This window comes from Phyllobates terribilis, unplaced genomic scaffold (assembly GCF_046119375.1).
Source record: "Phyllobates terribilis strain yellow unplaced genomic scaffold, ASM4611937v1 Scaffold_4__5_contigs__length_816908805, whole genome shotgun sequence".
Classification (NCBI taxonomy): domain Eukaryota; kingdom Metazoa; phylum Chordata; class Amphibia; order Anura; family Dendrobatidae; genus Phyllobates; species Phyllobates terribilis.
The window spans coordinates 110,025,279-110,043,731 of record NW_027362764.1 but is presented as its reverse complement, the minus strand read 5'-3'; the positions used below and the strand labels follow the sequence as shown (position 1 = coordinate 110,043,731).

At 41.5% G+C, this 18,453-nt stretch overlaps 1 protein-coding gene across 3 annotated transcripts in view; it reads right to left on the bottom strand.

Annotated features, from left to right (window-relative positions):
• ESYT2 (extended synaptotagmin 2) overlaps nucleotides 1-18,453 on the bottom strand; it is a 150,268-nt gene that overhangs the window by 17,220 nt on the left and 114,595 nt on the right. Inside the window, exons 10-19 of one of the 3 annotated variants that reach the window (XM_073677679.1) lie at nucleotides 15,568-15,650; nucleotides 13,331-13,379; nucleotides 10,942-11,031; nucleotides 10,561-10,656; nucleotides 7,093-7,155; nucleotides 5,003-5,047; nucleotides 4,547-4,621; nucleotides 3,263-3,349; nucleotides 1,720-1,869; nucleotides 447-826 (exon numbers count right to left, since the gene is read on the bottom strand). In XM_073677679.1, the coding sequence (XP_073533780.1) occupies nucleotides 447-826; nucleotides 1,720-1,869; nucleotides 3,263-3,349; nucleotides 4,547-4,621; nucleotides 5,003-5,047; nucleotides 7,093-7,155; nucleotides 10,561-10,656; nucleotides 10,942-11,031; nucleotides 13,331-13,379; nucleotides 15,568-15,650 (1,118 nt within the window). The remainder of the gene's footprint in view (nucleotides 1-446; nucleotides 827-1,719; nucleotides 1,870-3,262; nucleotides 3,350-4,546; nucleotides 4,622-5,002; nucleotides 5,048-7,092; nucleotides 7,156-10,560; nucleotides 10,657-10,941; nucleotides 11,032-13,330; nucleotides 13,380-15,567; nucleotides 15,651-18,453) is intronic. The other 2 variants (XM_073677680.1, XM_073677681.1) reach the window with 2 other exon arrangements.

Below are 18,453 nucleotides of genomic sequence, written 5' to 3'. Positions count from 1 at the left end.
AAATAATGCTACGAAAAGCGATCAAAACATCTAATTTATCCCAAAATCGTATCAACAAAAACATTGTCTCACCCCACAAAAAATAAACCCTCATACACCTCCCATCAACCGAAAAATTAAAATGCTACGGTTGTTGGGAAACGGCGACACAATCAAACTTTGTTGTTTTTTTTTATTTACAATTTTTTTATGTTGTTTCACCACTAAAATAATAAAAAAATAACTGCAATCGTACTGACGAGGAGAATCATTCTGCCAACTTATGTTTACCACACAATGTATGGCGTAACTCGTCCGACAAAAAAAAACAAAAAAACAAGACCCCATATGTCTATGTAGGCAGAAAAATAAAAAAGTCATGGTTCTTGAAAGAAGGGAAGGAAAAAACGAAAACAGGTCATGTTGGGAAGAATGGGTGGAGAACTCTTGATGGATGTATGACTTACTTCTGAAGCTGCCGCAATCGCTGCCGGAGCTCCTGCGTGGCTATGGGTAATGATATATCGGAGGCGATGCTGGGTGTGGGCTCTTTCATAGACAGGTGTGAAGGAGAATAGGTAAAACTGGATCCTGAGAGGTTGGAGGAGCTTTTGTGCAGCTCGGTTGGTCTCTGGGGACTTGCACTTTGGGGACTCTCTTTTTCCCCATTTTCAATCTTTTTAATCGGGTCTATTTTGGGTGTTGGTGGAGGCTTCTGCGCTTCTCGTACAGCTGATGGTGTGTTCGGCGTTGGTGGATTTGATTTCCCCTTGAATATTGATGGTCTCTTGACCTGTGATGTATACTGTTCATCAGGAGACCGCACGGGTCTATCCACATACAGGATCTGAGAGAGGAAGACACCAGTGAGCTCTCTAATCACATGCCGTTTTACTAAATAAGTCTCTTCCTTACCCCCTATGGAAAAAGGTCAGTCCCCGGCGCTGCCACTTATTATATACGTGTTTCCTGCTTGCAGTGGTTAATCAGGTAGAACTGTATTTGTTAGAGGAGACAGGTACCCTTTAAAGGCCATTTACCCCTTAGCATCAATTATTTTTCCTGCCTATCTGCTTCCTACATGCAAACCAAAAATAACTTTATAAATAGTCTTCATTAAAAAGCCCTATCATTTTGGTTCTGCAGAGTATGTGCAAGTTCTTCACATAGCTGGCTGCTCTGCAAACTTTAATACTAATCCCTCAGGGATCTGCCTGTCAGCTTTTTTCCTCCATTCTCTTAGTGTGAGCACCAATTAAGGAAAAAGGCTTGTACAAGGCAGATCAGAGCTTGGAGAAAGCATCATGGAGGGCAGAGCAAATAGCCTGTATATAGGAGATGCAAGGAAATCACTCCAGGAATGAAGGTGTGCTGGTGAGAGATAGTGGAGACCGTGGCACATTTGATACACACAGAGCTCACATCCAGCCTATATTACTGGGAAAAACATTCCCACAAGAAGAAAAATGGCTTGGATCAGGTTGCAAACTGCATATCAGTGAGTTTGAAAATGCATGAAGGAATGCAGACTGAAACTTAGAGCAATAAATACTAATATTTTTTTCATGTTGAAGGTGTCTATCGACTTAAAACATTTTTTATTTTTTTTTAAAGGGAACTGGTCATCAAGTTTTATGCTATGGTTGAAGTCTTATTAATGTTTTAACAGTGAGACAAATTACATAATTAGATGCCATAAAGAAGAATCACTAAGACGTACTATACAAGATATCTACATACCCTTAGTGCAATCTTCATGTTTATGACACTGTTCGGACCAGAGTTATTCAGCTGAAACCTCTGATTCATGGTCAGGTCTTCGCTGGTCAGCAGCTGACTCAATGGGATCTTCAGGTTTCCCATAGAGCTCTGATGATATTCATCCTTCACCTGTAACAAAGAACACAGCTCAGCAAAAAAAGGATCCAAAATATACCTCCGTGGTGCAGTGCCGTAATTCACACTGGTAGTCTTAGCTTCAATATTGCCACCATTTTTACAAGATCCATGAGGATCTGTTACGATCTGTTGTTCATCTTTCCGCTGACTTATAATAGAACGGTCAGATTTCCATTGATGGGAAGGAACGAATGCAAATATGTAGAAGGCCTCGGCCGGTGTTACCGATAGAGCTCATACAGCAGGACGGTAGAACAAACTAGTAAAATTTAGTAAGTTGTAGGTAGTCCTCCACTAAGATGAAAACTTATTTTTGGGTATTTTAACTATTTTTTTTTTACAAAATTAATAAAAACCTTGATGCCTCTCAATCCAAATTGCGCGTGAGGTCATCTAAATGTAGGAACCCCTTTTTGTTACATTCATATGGTCTAAAAGGCCAGACGGCCAAATGTCATCTAGGTAAAAATAATCATTTGCCCTTTTGTTTGTCCTATAGTCCTTGTACGATCAGAGAAAAGTGCAATTACTTCTGGAAAAATGTTCACATTGCAAAGAAAATAAGGAATATTGGGAGTGATTAATTTTAGGGAAAACAATGATGAGTCTGGTGGACACATTAGTTTGGTAAATTGTACAGAAGACGTCCTGGGCAGCTATTACGTTAAAGGGGTATTCCCATCTGCAAGATCCTATCTCATATAGTGACAGTTCGTTTGCCATTAGTGGTCATAACCATGGATACCTAAGCTACTGCAATGCCCTGCACATGGGGTAAGTGACATAGCGAATCTGAAGAACTATACCACATTTTTAATTGGAGGCATTTGCTAATATTATTATTTCTACACATTGAGATAGGATCTTGGCGATGGGAACATCCCTTTAACTGTTGGGCACATTGACATCAGCAGGCATTAATAGACTGACTGACATGAAAATCGCTAAGATCAGTTCCCTTAACCTTACTGAAATAAATTGAAGTGCTTAATGAGAATGCTCACATCAGGGCAAAAGCCATTGTGAAAGGAGGTGGAGGAGGTGAGCTGTGACATCACTTATCTTGAATGCTGGATCCTGTGTTATCTAAGTAATATTGCTTGTAATGATAATGAGACTGCTGAAAAGTCTTCTGTGCAGAATAGGAAGTGTAATTCAAGTATAAAGACAAAATGCTTTACATTGAGGAAACACACAAATGAGCAATACAACTAAAAAGTGTTAAAGGGTTAAAAAAAAAAAAAAAAGAATAAGGAATAATACACAAGACAGATGGCAGGAGCAGAATACAGGAGTGAAAGGTGGGCACGGCCCACGCACGTTTGTGTTGTCTCCTGTATTGTAGGGACAGCCCCAGGGGACTGCATTGTACAGAACCACCTACCTCTATTTCAAGGTCTTGTCTTTTAGGATTGTGGACATAGAAAGTAAATGTCTGTTCCCACACTGGCTCAATCGTTTTGTATTTTACCTGCACAAAAATAATATAATCCCATATACAGTTATAGGTATGACGATTATTATTCTTCAAAACTAGATATGATGTTGCAATGGAGCGGCTATTCCATATACACAGCCGACAAGAAAAGCTCTAAGATCAGATCCTTTAACCCTATTTACAGTGTCTTCATAGTTTTCTGTGAATGAATTGCAGGATGTATCATCATACTGGTTACAGCTTTATTCCTGATATAGAGATCCAACTCCTCTACATAGATGTAAAGTTACAGGGAATGTGTTATCAGAATAGGACATTGTTTAAATTATGTTTTTTATATATTTAATGTGTTTTTTTTTTATATATATATTTTATTTTCATTTCACTATCTATATTTAAAAAAAAAAAAATTCCAAAATCTTACACGTTGCCCACAAGGCCCAATACTAGGCTTCTGCTTCCTGTTGGGCACATGGCCATTAGCAGCAATGGACTGAGCCAGATCCTACTGGATTATATTGAAGTATTAATGAGCATGCCCTCATCAAGGCAAAGGCCGTTCACCTATTGTGAATAGTGGAGTCTGTGCTATCTACTGTACATAGGGTACTGTATGCCATTTATGTAATCCTGCCAATATTCTCAAGTTTATAGACACGTTGTTTCGGGGTATTGACAGAGCCGGTATGTCACTCTCCACAAGGAGAAACCTTACCCTTTAGACCTCAGTCCAGAGCCTCTCGCTAGCCAAATCAGTTCTCATACTTTGCACTGACGAGGGGTAATACACCAAAACACCATGTCTGCAAATTGGAATTCTGATTTGGCTTTAATCCTAGGTCACATTGCAAGGCTCGTTAAAGGGTCGATAGTGACTTGTAGGATTGCTGCTTTCAACAGGTGGCGCTATAAAGTTTAAGTCCTCTTCCTCTCTGAAGAGGCAACTTGCATATTAAATTTCCCAAAGGACCATTGCAAATAAGCCTCCATACAATGGCATGCCACAGACTGTACGTCACTCTCCACAAGGAGCAACATTACCCTTTAGACCATATTTTTGATTAATTTTAGTTGAGAGAAGACACAGAAAGGTGAAGGATGAGTGGCCACCCTTCAATGAAGATTAGGGTGACCCATGATGTTTCTCTGTGCCGTACACCTCATGACGACCATCGACAAAGCCCCCATCGTACTCGTGTTATTAGCGCCATCCTCCGAGCCCGATCTTACCTTGCTTTCTTGCACATTATGACCCAGAGAAAACACCACAAAGGGGTTAGGTGTGCTGCCCATTTTCTTCCCTGACTGGAATGGAACAAAAAAAAAAAGGCAAATATTACACGACTTGGCGTGCCAATGATGGGATTCATACGCTGGGTGCACATTAAACAATGTGATTGTATAAAGCAAAACTTGGCATTACATCTGATAAAATACAATTTCTTTCATTCCAAATGAAGTTGGACAAAGAAACACAGATGTAAATGCAATAAAATAAAGAAAAAATATAAATAACAGCAAGCCCATGCAGGTTAGCAATGGGAAAGACACCATTGGAGAATGTATGCAGGAATATAAATGTACAAAGCTTCCAAGCTGCACAATTGTACATTCATTTAAAAGAAATAGCGTAAATGGCGGAGGGGGGAAATAAGAGGTTGTCAGGAAGCTCTGGTTCTAGCTTACGCAGCTCCATCCTGGTGAGATCTCTTGATCGTGGGGAAGGATCATCTATGGTAAAGTAGACCTGTCACTACACATAGCGAAGACAGCCAACCATTGTCATTGCCTATGGCTATGGGCCTACTGGTCTTTACTTACAGTAAGGTGCATAACTTCTGTGGGAGGGGGTTCTGTTTAGGGATTTCTAATAGGAACTACTGATGTGAGGCATTAATGGAAACCTTCAACTTGGACAACCACCCATTTTCAGGACCAAAGAGGCGCAGAGGTCTATAAGACGACCCCCAAACTTCTATTACTGGAAATCCAACCCTACATGCTGAAGCTCTGCTCACATCTGCACCTACAATCTGCAGTACTATGAATCCAACGCAACATTATGGTTTTCCAAATGGAGTCTGTAAAGGATTATGCTGTTTTAGATGCATGAATACTACTGCAAGCTGGGCTACTTCTGCCGTCAAAGACAGAAACCTTGGTGGAGTCACCTCTTTCACCTGCAGATATGTGCAGAGCCTGAACAAACCATAACTCCTCTACAGGACCATGTTATTGGAAGGTTATGGGAGACATCTCCAATTAAATCTATCAGCAGCTCCAAAGTGGTGGAGCTCAAAACTTCCTGGGAAGATTAGAGATCATCAATGTTATATTTTGGCATTTCTATAAGACAATATTGTTTTTTTTTTTTTTAAATTTCCCCTTTAAAGGGGACCTGTCATTTGCCACAAATATGTAATTGTTTTCCTGGTGCAAATGCCGCTGTTCTCCTGAATCCTCCGCTGTTTTTCTTGTGTTCCTGCACCTCACCGTTCTGGAGATATGGCCTTTTCTTCCCTATATCTAAATCTAGTATTGTTAGCCAAGTGGGTGTGTTCATCAACTCTTCTCTGGGCGTTACCATGCGTACCACACCCACTTGGCTAAAAATAAGTAAATAATAGATTTATATTAAGAGAAAAGGGGGCCATATTTCAGGAACGGAGAGGTGTAGTAAAAAAAGAAAAACAGCGCAGGATTCAGAAGAACAGCGACATTTACACCAGGTAAAAAAAATACATATTTATTGTAAATGACAGGTACTTTTTAAAAACAATGGCAAGTTTACCATTAGCTTCTCACACTTTTGTAAAATAATAATGTGTTCTGTGTAGTGTTAAAAAGTAGTTTACATCGTAATATGTGCCGTGCTCTTACAACCAATATAAGGCAACGGGATTCATACTGAAATCTAAGGGGTTGTCCAGGATTAGCACAAAGGCACAACTGTTTGCATTTTGTTGTATTGCAACTCCGTTCCATTGAAGTAAATGGGGCTGAGCTGCAATATCAGACACGACCTGTACCCGTGTATGGCGTCGTTTTTTGGAAGTAAGCAGCCATTTTTTTCTAATCCTAGACAACTCTTGTGTGGAGGAGGTACCTATACAAAATTATTAGGAAATTTCATTTTTATTTCAATTTATTTAACATACTGACATTGGCCTCTTTATTGTAAGAAAGACCCAAAACTTTGTCGTCTCGGGAAGCTGCAGAGCTCAAACTCCCTGCAGCCCCCTACGACAGATATTGGGGTGGTCTACAAGGATCTGAGGGCAAGAGCCCAATCTGCGGCTGCATCCTGGCCTTTCTCGCTTGTGGGGTATATCCTCATCCTCATGTATGCAGGATATCTGATGCATGCCCGTATGGTGACCACTGTCCATGCTGTCATATGCATGTATATAGGTGCAGGTTATTATCTTTCATGGGCAAAGCTCTATGCAGGTTAATAAAGCACCGAGTACCTATCACCTACCCATAGGGGCGGGCGCATATAATGAACCAATGTCCAGTCTATCATGCAGAAGGGTCTGATAACATGATTGATACAGGTCGCAGACACTGAATACGCAGTAGGTCTGTTTCCTATTAACACATGATTTGGTTTAGTGCCATAGCCACTGTGGGTGGGTGATCGCCCATCTGACATACTCATGCCCACTTGCCTGTGACCTTATGGGAAGGATTGTGCGTGTCTTATATATAGATTACTCTCATTGTATGGATTTTATCCCTTAAGGTCCAAAAAGGGTTTAACTGGATTGTTTTACCTTTTTAGCTTTGTCAACAGCAGACTTCTTCATGCCATCCTGGTTAAGCTCTAATGGATTATTCTTATGACAGGGAGAAATGAACACACTCAGGGTTAATAAACCAAGCTATGGCGGATGCTCTAGCAGGTTAACCACAGGACAACACGGGCACAGGACACGGAAAAACAAACTCCACTGAGGAAGGTACATATTGACACAGGACACAACGTGGACAATAGAAGAGAGACGTTCCAGAGGCAGCAAACTAAAGACACAATCGTATCTCTGTCCAGGTTCGCTGTGGGGTGCAACGGAAAAACAATTAACATTCCGATCCAAAATTTCACATGGCAAAAAGTAGGGACAAGACCACGCTGGAGCACAGCTATCAGCAGGACATCACCTATTGTTTAAAAAACGTTTTTTTCTCAATTTTGGTAATTTTTTTGTATATATCATGATCTTTACAAAAAAAAATTAAACAATTTTTGTTAGTAATCTTGCAATTTTCTCACTGGCCACCGGGGCATTCTTAGACTCATCCTTCCTGTCCTGTTTTCATCAAGGTTCCTTATCATCACAGGCAGGATTACAATGACAGGTATACACTGCTGACCCCAGTAACCCTTCCTTCACAATTACCTTGGCACATGCTCAATAGATGCTTCAGTACAAAAAAAGGGTCAGAGTGCTTGTTTCAGGAAACAACACATGTACATTGTGGCTAATGCACATGCGTTGTTTCCTTAAACAATTTGGAGTGTAGAGTTTAAAAAACCCCCATGGGTCAATATAAAAAACGCAACATTTCTACTTTTTATTTTCAATACAGATTGTGATATAGAAAAAAAAACATTACCAAAATACATTTAGCACAAAAATCTGATTTAAACTATAGCTAATTTTCTTATGATAGCTTCCCTTTAAAAGAAAGTAAGCAGTTCAATCTGACCTACTTAGTCACTTGTTCATAGTAAGGGTATGTGCACATGGGGCAGATATGCAGCAGATTTTCCAGGTGGAAAACGTACTGCATATTACAATAACTGCATTGTGGATGAGAGTTTACAAAATATCATTCACCTGTTAAAAGAAAATCTGCAGCGGAAATTACTGACATTGTAGACTTGTAACCTAAACCATGTTAAAGGATTCAATTTGAGCTCAGTGGGGGCCCAACACCTGCCGCCCCTCACCGATCTTATACGGAGGAACTATCTTCAGGTCAATGTCCTATGCCGGGAGAATCAATTTATTTATACTGTGGATTGTACGCTCTGCAGTACAAAGGCTGAAAGCTGCATCAGACTTGTAGTATTTCACCAACGGAATCTGCAACACAAACACAGCTTGGAGCAGATTTTCCGCAGCAGATAAGTCCCATGTGGACATTCCCTAAAGCTCCATTTCTCGGACATACTGCAAAATCCTGCAAACATGGCCATTCTCTAATATAGAACAACGTCTTTATTTCTCTGCCTTTCTATTGATAACACTTGAAAAGAAAAACTTTATTGGCTTTTCCTATCCGAAAAATTATTTGCCATTCTCTAAAATCATATATTAAAGCGACCGTCCTGTCTAAGGCAGACGTCACCCGCTATGCCCATCGGTGTAGGACGGGTCTCTTAACTTCTGCTCCATTTTGCCATTGAGGTGAGCAGTACACTGGTGCGGATGCTCAAGTGACATGTTCGAGTCCCTGAGGCCGCATGTTTGGCGGCTGATAGCCACAAAACATGCGGGGATTGTCCATGTTTGTCAGACAATCCCCGCATGTTTTGTGGTTGTCTAACAGCCGCGAAACATGCGGCCGCGGGGACTCGAATATGTCACTGGAGCACCCGCAATACTCGGTGCATAACCGAGCACCCTCAGCAATCTCAAGTAACGAGCACTTGTGCTCATCACTAGTCCTAACTGGCTATATACACCCCTAGGCTTTGGGTATAGGCTCTTACTCATTTTCCCAGGACAGATCCCAAACTGCAAGTTCTTAAATTCCAAATCAGAACATAGAACATTTATGGACGATTGCTTAGTGTCACTTCACTTGGTTGGTATTGAGGACATGCTGAAAAACATGCACTGTAGTCACACATGCATGTCTATTGCAGCACTCGGCAGCCGCCACCAGGAAACTCACAAATAATGTCCTATACATGGAGGAGGTGTCCTCACAAAAGATCAGTCCAGAAGCCTTCCTCTCTTTTAAGTAGCCACACCCCAAATTCCCCTCGTAGATACTCTTGGAAGATGAGAATGAGGGAAGGAAGCAAAGAATGACCAAAAGCGAAGCAAAACAGAATAATAATAATGATGATACAATAAGCATATGAGCAAACAGAGACCACAAGTAACAAAACAATGGAGGAAGCGCCGGAACAAATAATACAGGACTGATTGGAAAATAAGCTGTAAATGGTATCAAGCGGTTAATAATTACGTGAAAGAAATAAATAAATGCGTGACTGTTATTCTACAAGACTTTGGCTCCACAACCATTTTGGCATTTCCAGATGTCTCGACTGGCTTTAGTCTAAGGTATCTGCACTTCTATGGGACCTTACTTTACCTCTGTATGGCTCCGATGTTATGCAGAGGCTTTTTCTTTTACATATTGTACAAATCAAACATTAAAAAAATGGCAGCATCCTTCAGACGCTGTATTAAAAGCACTACATCTAGAGGAGACTAATGGTGAGGCATAAAGCCGCCATGCAGCAGCACATTCAGTGGGCACAGCTCGGTATACACAACCGCAAGGGCTTAGTGTGCCACTGAATACCTTCCTCTTGAATTTATTGCCCTGACGGGAACATATTAATCTTTATACATTTTATTTTTTAAACTTCTTTCAGCAACTCTGCAAGCAAGGTACGGTAGTGTGCGGTCTCCCTTGCAAGGATGCCTATGGCTATGTCATACATGATGCCTGGTCACTACATAAAATGAAAATAATAGGATTGTGATCAGATCCCAAAATTGTACACTGGGTATAAAAAAATTACTATTAGATAGTGTCCTAAACTCAACCACCATTTTCCATGTACCGACCATGCAATATATATAGGTAGAATCTAGAGATGGCCCAGCGGTCAAGGTCAGTGTTCCATGGCCCTGAGAATCGCTTCCTACGTGCCGGCATCACGGCTCCTCTTTTGATTAGCCGGCCTGGTGTGACATTGTGTGTGCATCACGGCACAATGTTGAAGTCGCGTCAGGCCGGCTAATCTATAGAGGTGCCAGAGATGCCGGCACGTAGGGAGTCGATTCTCAGGGCTTCCGTCAGCCATGGAATAGGGACCTAGTTGCTGGACCACGGCGCTGGGAATCAGTTTGCTCATCTATAGTAGAATAATTTCTACTAATATTTTCCAGATAGACCCAAGTGATAAATTCCTGGCTGAAGATAATGAAGGAATATTTAATGTATGGAGACAAAACCTTGATAAACCAATGCCTAGAGAGACAGATGGTACTTACAGGTAAATTTCTGGCCGAATCCAGGTACAGTACAAGCAGAGCTGCAGAAAGGCCGTCGTTCGCCTGGTCCTTGTCAGCTTTAATGCTGGTCAGTACCTACAGGATTAAAAAAAAAAAAGGCTCGAGTCTGAAAAGTTTTTTAAGTCTTTATGCAACTCTGTACAGACTCCACCACTACAGGAGAATACCTCTGTACATACAGGGTCTAACGTGCGTCCCTGTATATAAAGTCATAGGCCACTGGTGTAGAAGGCTCACAAATCTCTAATAGGAGGTTCTGGACAATATAGGATCCCCCATAGAGTAATAAAAAAGAACAAAACTCCCCAATATAAGCAGACTACATGGTAATCTGTGATCACGCCTGTGCGGTGCACATACCTTGTCCAGGTTCTCGGTGGTGGACTTTGGAGAAAGCCATTCAAGCTTTAAATGGAGTTTTCCAGAAGTTGCTTCATCAAGAGTAAACCACTATAAAGACATGAAGCCATCAATTCAGAATTCTGCGGATCTTTGTGTGGTTATTCTCATTATAATGGAACAATCATTATTTTCTTTAGTCTTCATGAGTTCTGCCAAGATTTTTACTGGTCATTGTGAGAAATCTTAAAAACGGATGCATAATGTTCATCCCTTCTTGCATTTCCAGGAGGAATAACAGACACAATGCAGAGTTATCAGAAAAGATGCCCCAGACCTGTTCTTTTCAAGGGTAATACAAAAAATTACTAAAATATGGGGCCAGTAAGTTCTCTCTAGGCCTTTATATAGCGGTGGGGTGTCGGTGCGCTACTCGATAAGGAAAGTAGAACACACATCAAATGGTTAATTACTAGTGATGAGCGCAAGTGCTCATTACTCAGCCGTGAAACATGCGGCCGAGGGGACCCGAACAAGTCACTCGAGCACCCGCGATACTCGGCGCATACCTGAGCATCCTAGGCAAACTAGTAACGAGCACTTACGCTCATCAATATTAATTACCTTAATTTAGGCTATGTTCACACATTGCGTTTTTCTCAGCGGTTTTTTTTAATGCAAATTTTCTACTGTGTTTTACAGTACCAGCAAAGTCTATGAGATTCCAGAAATCTCATCCACACATTGATTTTTGTTTGATCTGGATTTTGTGCTTTGCATGTTTTTTTTCAGAATAGAGCATGTCACTTCCTTCAGCATTTTTTACCCATTGGATGTAAAGGGTGGTGAAAAAAAACTCTGAAAAAATGTCTACTGTGAACATAGCTATCAGGTTTTGCTGCATTTTTAGTGAAAAAAGGAAGTAGAACAGTATGTGAAACTTATTTATTCTTGTGATTTTACCATCTTGTCTTGGTCACCTGAGATGGCAGTTTGGTTAGTACAGTTTAATCTATGCATACACAGTAAACATTGGCTGAGCTAGGTGTGAGATTGAACAATACCTGTGGCCTACAGAGGTGTGAAATTGAACAATGACTGAGCAAATCAATGGCAGACCATAGTGTAAAAAAAAAATAGTGTCCTACAAACTCAATGCACTGTCAGTGTCTTACGTAAACTATTCCTGAACAATTCACCTCCCCCCACTGTTACATGTTAAATTCTGGTTAATATGGTTTCACATATGTCTTGCATTGGTGACCTGTGTTCATGCTTCTGTGGTGGAAACAAAGCTGAACTTTGGGATCCTGAAAAACGCAGCAAAAAAAGAAAAAAAAAACAAGAAAAAATTCCGAACAAACCTTCCTGGCAAGAGATCAGGTTTTTCTGTAGGAAAAAAACGCAATGTGTGAACATAGCATTAAAGTCCCTAATTCACTGTAAATTGAGCATTCGATGTGTGTTCTACTTCCTTATCGGGGAGCGACCTAAACCCCACCGCAGTTCCTGAACGGATTCTGTCCAGGTGCTGTCTCCCGATCTTAAGGTGAAGTCGTTTCATCTCCCAACCGCTGTTTTTTCTAAAACCAAAAACGCCACCATAACCACAATTCTTCTACTCTTTAGGCGGGGTTCAGACAAGGGTATGAAAAATTGTCCATTATTGATCCAGAATAAAAAATTAATAATTTTATCCATATTGTCATCTGTTTTCCATATGTTTTTCTATTTTACATAATTTTATACATCTACGGTTAAAAAATGACCAAGGCAAAATACAGTTTTCCATGTTAATAATTGTAATTTATTTGTAAAAATTGGATGCAATAAGGATGATTGGTATTGGATCTTTTTTTTTTTTGCACACCCATATACTTGAATGGGCGATGCTGCGATTTATTTCACACGGACAGTCATCTCAGCAGTCCAATTCAATATCATTGGTCCGTGTGCTGTTCGACTGTTACACAGACAGCACTAGTGCGTATAATGCTCTCGTCTGAGTGAGCGCTAAATGCAGAAGATAGCTCAGAAAGGCATAAAAATGGTGAAATAAAGCCTGTGATCAAGAGCGAGTCAAGGCTGAGATCCGAGAGTGCAGGCAGTGAGACGGCTGAGACTCCGCGTGCTGCAGGTGCTGGGAGGAGACGGCTTATCGCACATCACGCGGTACATTTTTGTGCAGGATATCTCGGTATGAAATACAGCAGCAAACCGCACTATTCCATACAGTGGAAAAGAAGCCATACAAGTCATCGGAGGCCAGAGAGACACTCTGGTAAATGGAGACATATATACATGTAACATATGTGCTGCCAGCTTTGCCGATGCACGTGCCTAGTGTAGAGTGTGAATGTAGCCCAACAAGTATCTGTACAGTCCCTGAATACACCACGTGGTGACTTACCTCATCCACTACTCTCTCCTTCTCCACTTCAGACAAATCAATCAAGAGGCTGAAAGAAAACCAAAATGTTTAAAGGCACTGACTGACAAATGAATTTCCTCTTCTACTTCATTATCTTTCCGTGAGGGATCCATCTATTATTAAGTGTTAATGCAGCACACATTGCACCCATCTGTGACTCCCCGAGGAAGGATTTCGATTTTGGAGAGGTACTAAATCAGCTGAAAAAAAAAAAAAAAGAGCTGCCGCCAAAGCTCCTCAATAAAATATTATTACCGCTTTCCCTTAGCCGCAGCAGGTACTCGCCCTCCCTGGGTCCAGCTTCGGCTTTCTGTCGCTGCTCCCGTCTGTGTGTTTTGGCTGCAGCGGACATGTCACAACTTCAGTATATATCACGGAGCTCAGCGGCTTTACTGATGTAGACGGCACGAGCCGCAGAGCTCGGTGATCGGCTGCAGCAGTGATGTACACTTAAGTCGTGATGGCTTTGCTGCAGCCTAAACACAAGACACCAGGGCAGATGGGGAAATCTGGCACTGGACCTGGGGAGGGTGAGTATCTGCAATGTGAAGTGTTTTGTTATGAAAAACTCCTTTAACATAGAATCCCTGGGGAGAAAAACTAGAAGTGCCCATACATCTTATAAGGCTCGTGCTTGTGAAAGCTATCCTCAGGACGCCCTCATATATGTATAAATATGTGCATGCTCCCACTGCGCGTTCGCGTGTCCTCTGGGAAGAGCAGCGTAATCTGCGGACATTTTATCTGCTCTGAGGAAAAAAAAAGGATTGGGAATTCAAAATCAAATTACCCATTCATGTGTCAGGAGGCCTCATTGGATGGTCAACAAGACCATCAGAAATTGGTGAAGACAACTGTGTGTGGGGAGGGAATTTTTAACAAGGAAATTTAAAAAAAGAGTCCCGTGCTAGGAGGACAAGTATTTGATTTTCCCTTTTGGACACAGCTGATCCTAGCCCATGCCTGGAAATTACTAACCACTGCTATGGAGTCTGTGTACATTTTGGTGGAGTTGGTATAAAATGGACCGAATCACTCCTAAAATACCGTATTTTGCGGATTATAAGACGGACCCCAAATTTTGAGGTGCATAATAGGAGAAAATGTTTTTGTTTTTTAAAATAAAATGGTGCACCCTGTAATCCGTTTTACCTGAGGGGGGCGGTGGTGAAGCAGGGGGTCACAGATAAGTAGGATGGCAGCGGCTGCAGCAGGAGTTGGGCGATGTTGCAGGTCCCGGCCTCTCAGAAGGGTCGCTGATTCAGGATGACTTGGGCGGTGGGAGTGGGGCAATGCTGTGGACCCCATCCTCAGAAGAAGTCAGCAGTGAGTGTAGGTTCCCTCTCCTGTACATAGAACTGCGGTGGGCTTAGGGGAAATGGCCGCCGGAGCATGCGCAGATCGATATCTAGTCTCTCTAAATCTCAATCTGCGCATCCTCCGGTGGCCATTTTCCTGAAACCCACCGCAGGGCTATGTACGGGAGAGGAAACCTCCGCTCAGCGCCAAATTCTTTTGAGAGGATGGGGCCCGCAGCATCGCCTGACTCCTGCCACCGCCAACCTCCTGTGTCTGTGACCCCGCTCCACCGACGCTGCCCCCCAGGTAAAATACCATACCTTCGCATCATAAGAAACACCCCCTTTTTCCTCCCAAATTTAGGGGGAAAAAGTATGTCTAATAATCTGAAAAATACGGTATATAATAATTTGGGTACAGTACTTCAATGCAGGATGTGCGGAATACTTTTCATAAGAATTTGGGAAAGTTATGAAATGTCCTCTAAATGTCTGTTCTATTCCTGATCTAAGGATTTAGCCTTTCAGTTGAGATGAACCTGTGCTGCACTTTATGTACAAGCTCTGTAGTGAAGCTCCTCTACAGATCAGAGGAAAAAAGGTTCTGGGAAGGAATGCCTGCACTCATCTCAGAACTGCTAGAGTGAACAGTAAATATCTTGATTATTGTATCATAATGGTGATGAAAAGCCTGATGTTACCATTTTACTACAGTAAATTTAACACTTAAACATGAGCCATGTATGAGGGAGCTAGAGTCGGCAGTCAGAGTCAGGAAAATTGAAGAGTCGGATAAGGAGGTTTGGCTTACTGACTCCACAAGCCCTGCTACTGACCCTTGACTTGTCTGAAACCTTACCGTTCAAACTTTAGAAAATTTAACAGGTAAAGAAGTAAAAAATGAAATCGGACACTCACTTCCCCAAGAAATCATCTTTATCAGTGTCTTCATCAAATAGTTCTATCTCCAGCTCCTGGCCCGGGTGCTCATAAATTAAAGCCTGGGAATAGGAAATGATGGATAAAATTATAAAAGGATGATGCACAGAAAAGTAAAAAGATGAAGTACTTTTGAAGGCGTTGTCCCAAAAATGAAGTACATTTTAATTAATAGATCTTGGAATAATAATTTCCACAATTGAATGTTTTAAAAAAAAAATGTTCCTGTGCCTAGATAATCTTTTAAATGTGTCCCTGCTGTGTACTGTGTAATGTCTGTGTCTGCCCCTGCTGTGTACTGTGTAATGGCCGTGTCTGACCGTACAGGAACATGGTCTGATCATACCACATCTCCTGGACAGGGGAGGAAGCAAAAGAGTATACAGACAAGACAGCATGGGATCACAGCTGATTCTTTTTGGGAGGTAAAACATTTCACTGCCTGCTTTTAAGCCATGTTTTACCACAAAGAAACAAATCAGCTGTGATCCAGTACTGTAACGTCTGTATACTCTTTTGCTTCCTCCCCTGGCCAGGACCTGTGGTATGTGCTGGCCATGAAATGAAGCAGCTCTATATGGTCAGACACGGTCATTACACAGTACACATTTATAAGATTATCTCAGCACAGGGACATTTTTTTTAAACACAACCAATTGTGGAACCTCTTATTAGTCAAAGATCTATTAATTAAAATTCACTTTGTTCGTGGGAAAAACCTTTTAACTCGTGATCAGTATGGTCAGGGCATATACCGAGCTCATACAATGGCACATTTATTCTGAGTATCCTCTTACATTATCAGGTATACAAACACAACTATGTAAATTCCAGAGTCTGATGGAAATTAACTGTGGATCAGCGTTCACAATCATCTATCAGTCAATGAAATTATTTGTTTCTTCCCTTATGTCCCAAATACTACAAGACTTATAGGAATCTCCATTCATGAATTTCCATAATACAGATTCCCCTGGTTACATCAGCTTGTGCTCTACTGCTGCTCTCACTAATACATTTAGGCCACGGCCCCACTATCAGTATTTGGTCAGTTTTCGGTCAGTATTTTTTCTCAGGAGTGGGAGCCAAAACCAGGTGAGGAACAATCAGAGAAAAGGTATAAGAGAAACAAGTCACCACTTCTGCATTTATCACCCACTCCTGGTTTTGGCTCCCACTCCTGAAAAAAAATGCTGACCAAATACTGATAGTGGGGCTGTGGACTAAGGGACAGAACGTTCCATGGAGTCAGCCATCATGACAGGGTTCTGGCTTCTGATCACTCAGTCACATGCAGAATACAGATATGCCCGGACTCTTTCTTCTTGTCTATTCCTACCATAGTCACAATCCTGTGCTCGCTGAGCATTCTTGGGTTAGCATAGACGGGAAGAAGCTACTAGTCTGACCCGAAGCTCCACATCTCAGCCAGCGAGCTCCACTGGAGAGAGAAGTGCAAGCGAATTCTAAGGGTTTCCTTTGGTTTACTGAAATACGGTAGCTATACAAACATGGTGAATATAATAATAATCTTTATTTTTTATATAGCGCTAACATATTCCGCAGCGCTTTACATACATTATCATCGATGTTCCCATCGGGGCTCACAATCTAGATTCCGTATCAGTATGTCTTTGGAGTGTGGGAGGAAACCGGAGAACCTGGAGAGAACCCACACAAACACAGGGAGAACATACAAACTCCTTGCAGATGTTGTCCTTGGTGGGATTTGAACCCAGGACCCCAGCGCTGAGCCACCGTGCCCCATATAGGTGCTGATACATCAAAGTGGTTGCAGCTGAAAACTGGTGTAAAACACTTTGAATAGTCACATCGCCAGTTTCAAGCAGCTGTCAAATGGGTGGGGCTGGAGAGGAGGTGGGTCGCAGCTAGGCCCGCCTGTTAACTTCTTGGAAAGTCGTGGTGTTTCTTATGCTAGAAATGTTACTGGAGTAACAATTCTGGGGAGGTGCACACCGCTGATCAGATGCACCAAATTCATTAAATAGCATGCGCCTCTTAAATGAATTCAGAGAATCTTATTTCTGTACACCCATCATTAAGACTTGCGTACGCAACACTAGTCTTAAGAAGTTGGAGCAGTTGTGATTTAACACAGCGTCCTAGGGCACATCTTTGCAATAAGTCTACACCAAATAACAGTCACTACTCTTTAACATAAAATCTCTGAAGTGAAACTCTGCACTTACTAGAAAATGGGTCTTTTTAACCCACTACAGGATTGAGTCATTTTGGATCTTAAAGTGATTTCCCACAAACAAAGATCATTTTAATCAACATTTTAATCAATAGATCTTAGAAGAAAAATAATTTCCACAGCTGGATGGTTAAAAAAAAAAAAAAGTTCCTGTGCTGAGATAATCTTATAAATGTGCCCCTGCTGTGTACTGTGTAATGGCTGTGTCTGACCGTACAGGAACATGGTCTGATCACACCACATCTCCTGGGCAGGGGAGAAGGCAAAAGAGAATACAGACAGGACAGCCAGGGATCACAGCTGATTCTTTCTTTGAGGTAAAGCATTGCTTAAAACACAGGCAACAAAATGTTTTACCTCACAAAAAGAATCAGCTGTGATCCCCTGCTGTAATGTCTGTATACTCTTTTGCCTCCTCCCCTGCCCAGGAGCTGTGGTATGATCAGACCATGTTCCTGTACGGTCAGACACGGCCATTACACAGTACACAGCAGGGGCACATTTATTAGATTATCTCAGCCCAGGAACATATATATATTTTTTTAACACATCCTATTGCGGAACTTTATTTTTATTCCAAGATCTATTAATTAAAATGTACTTTGTTCGTGGGAAAACCCCTTTAAAGGAGAACCTGTCGCATTGCA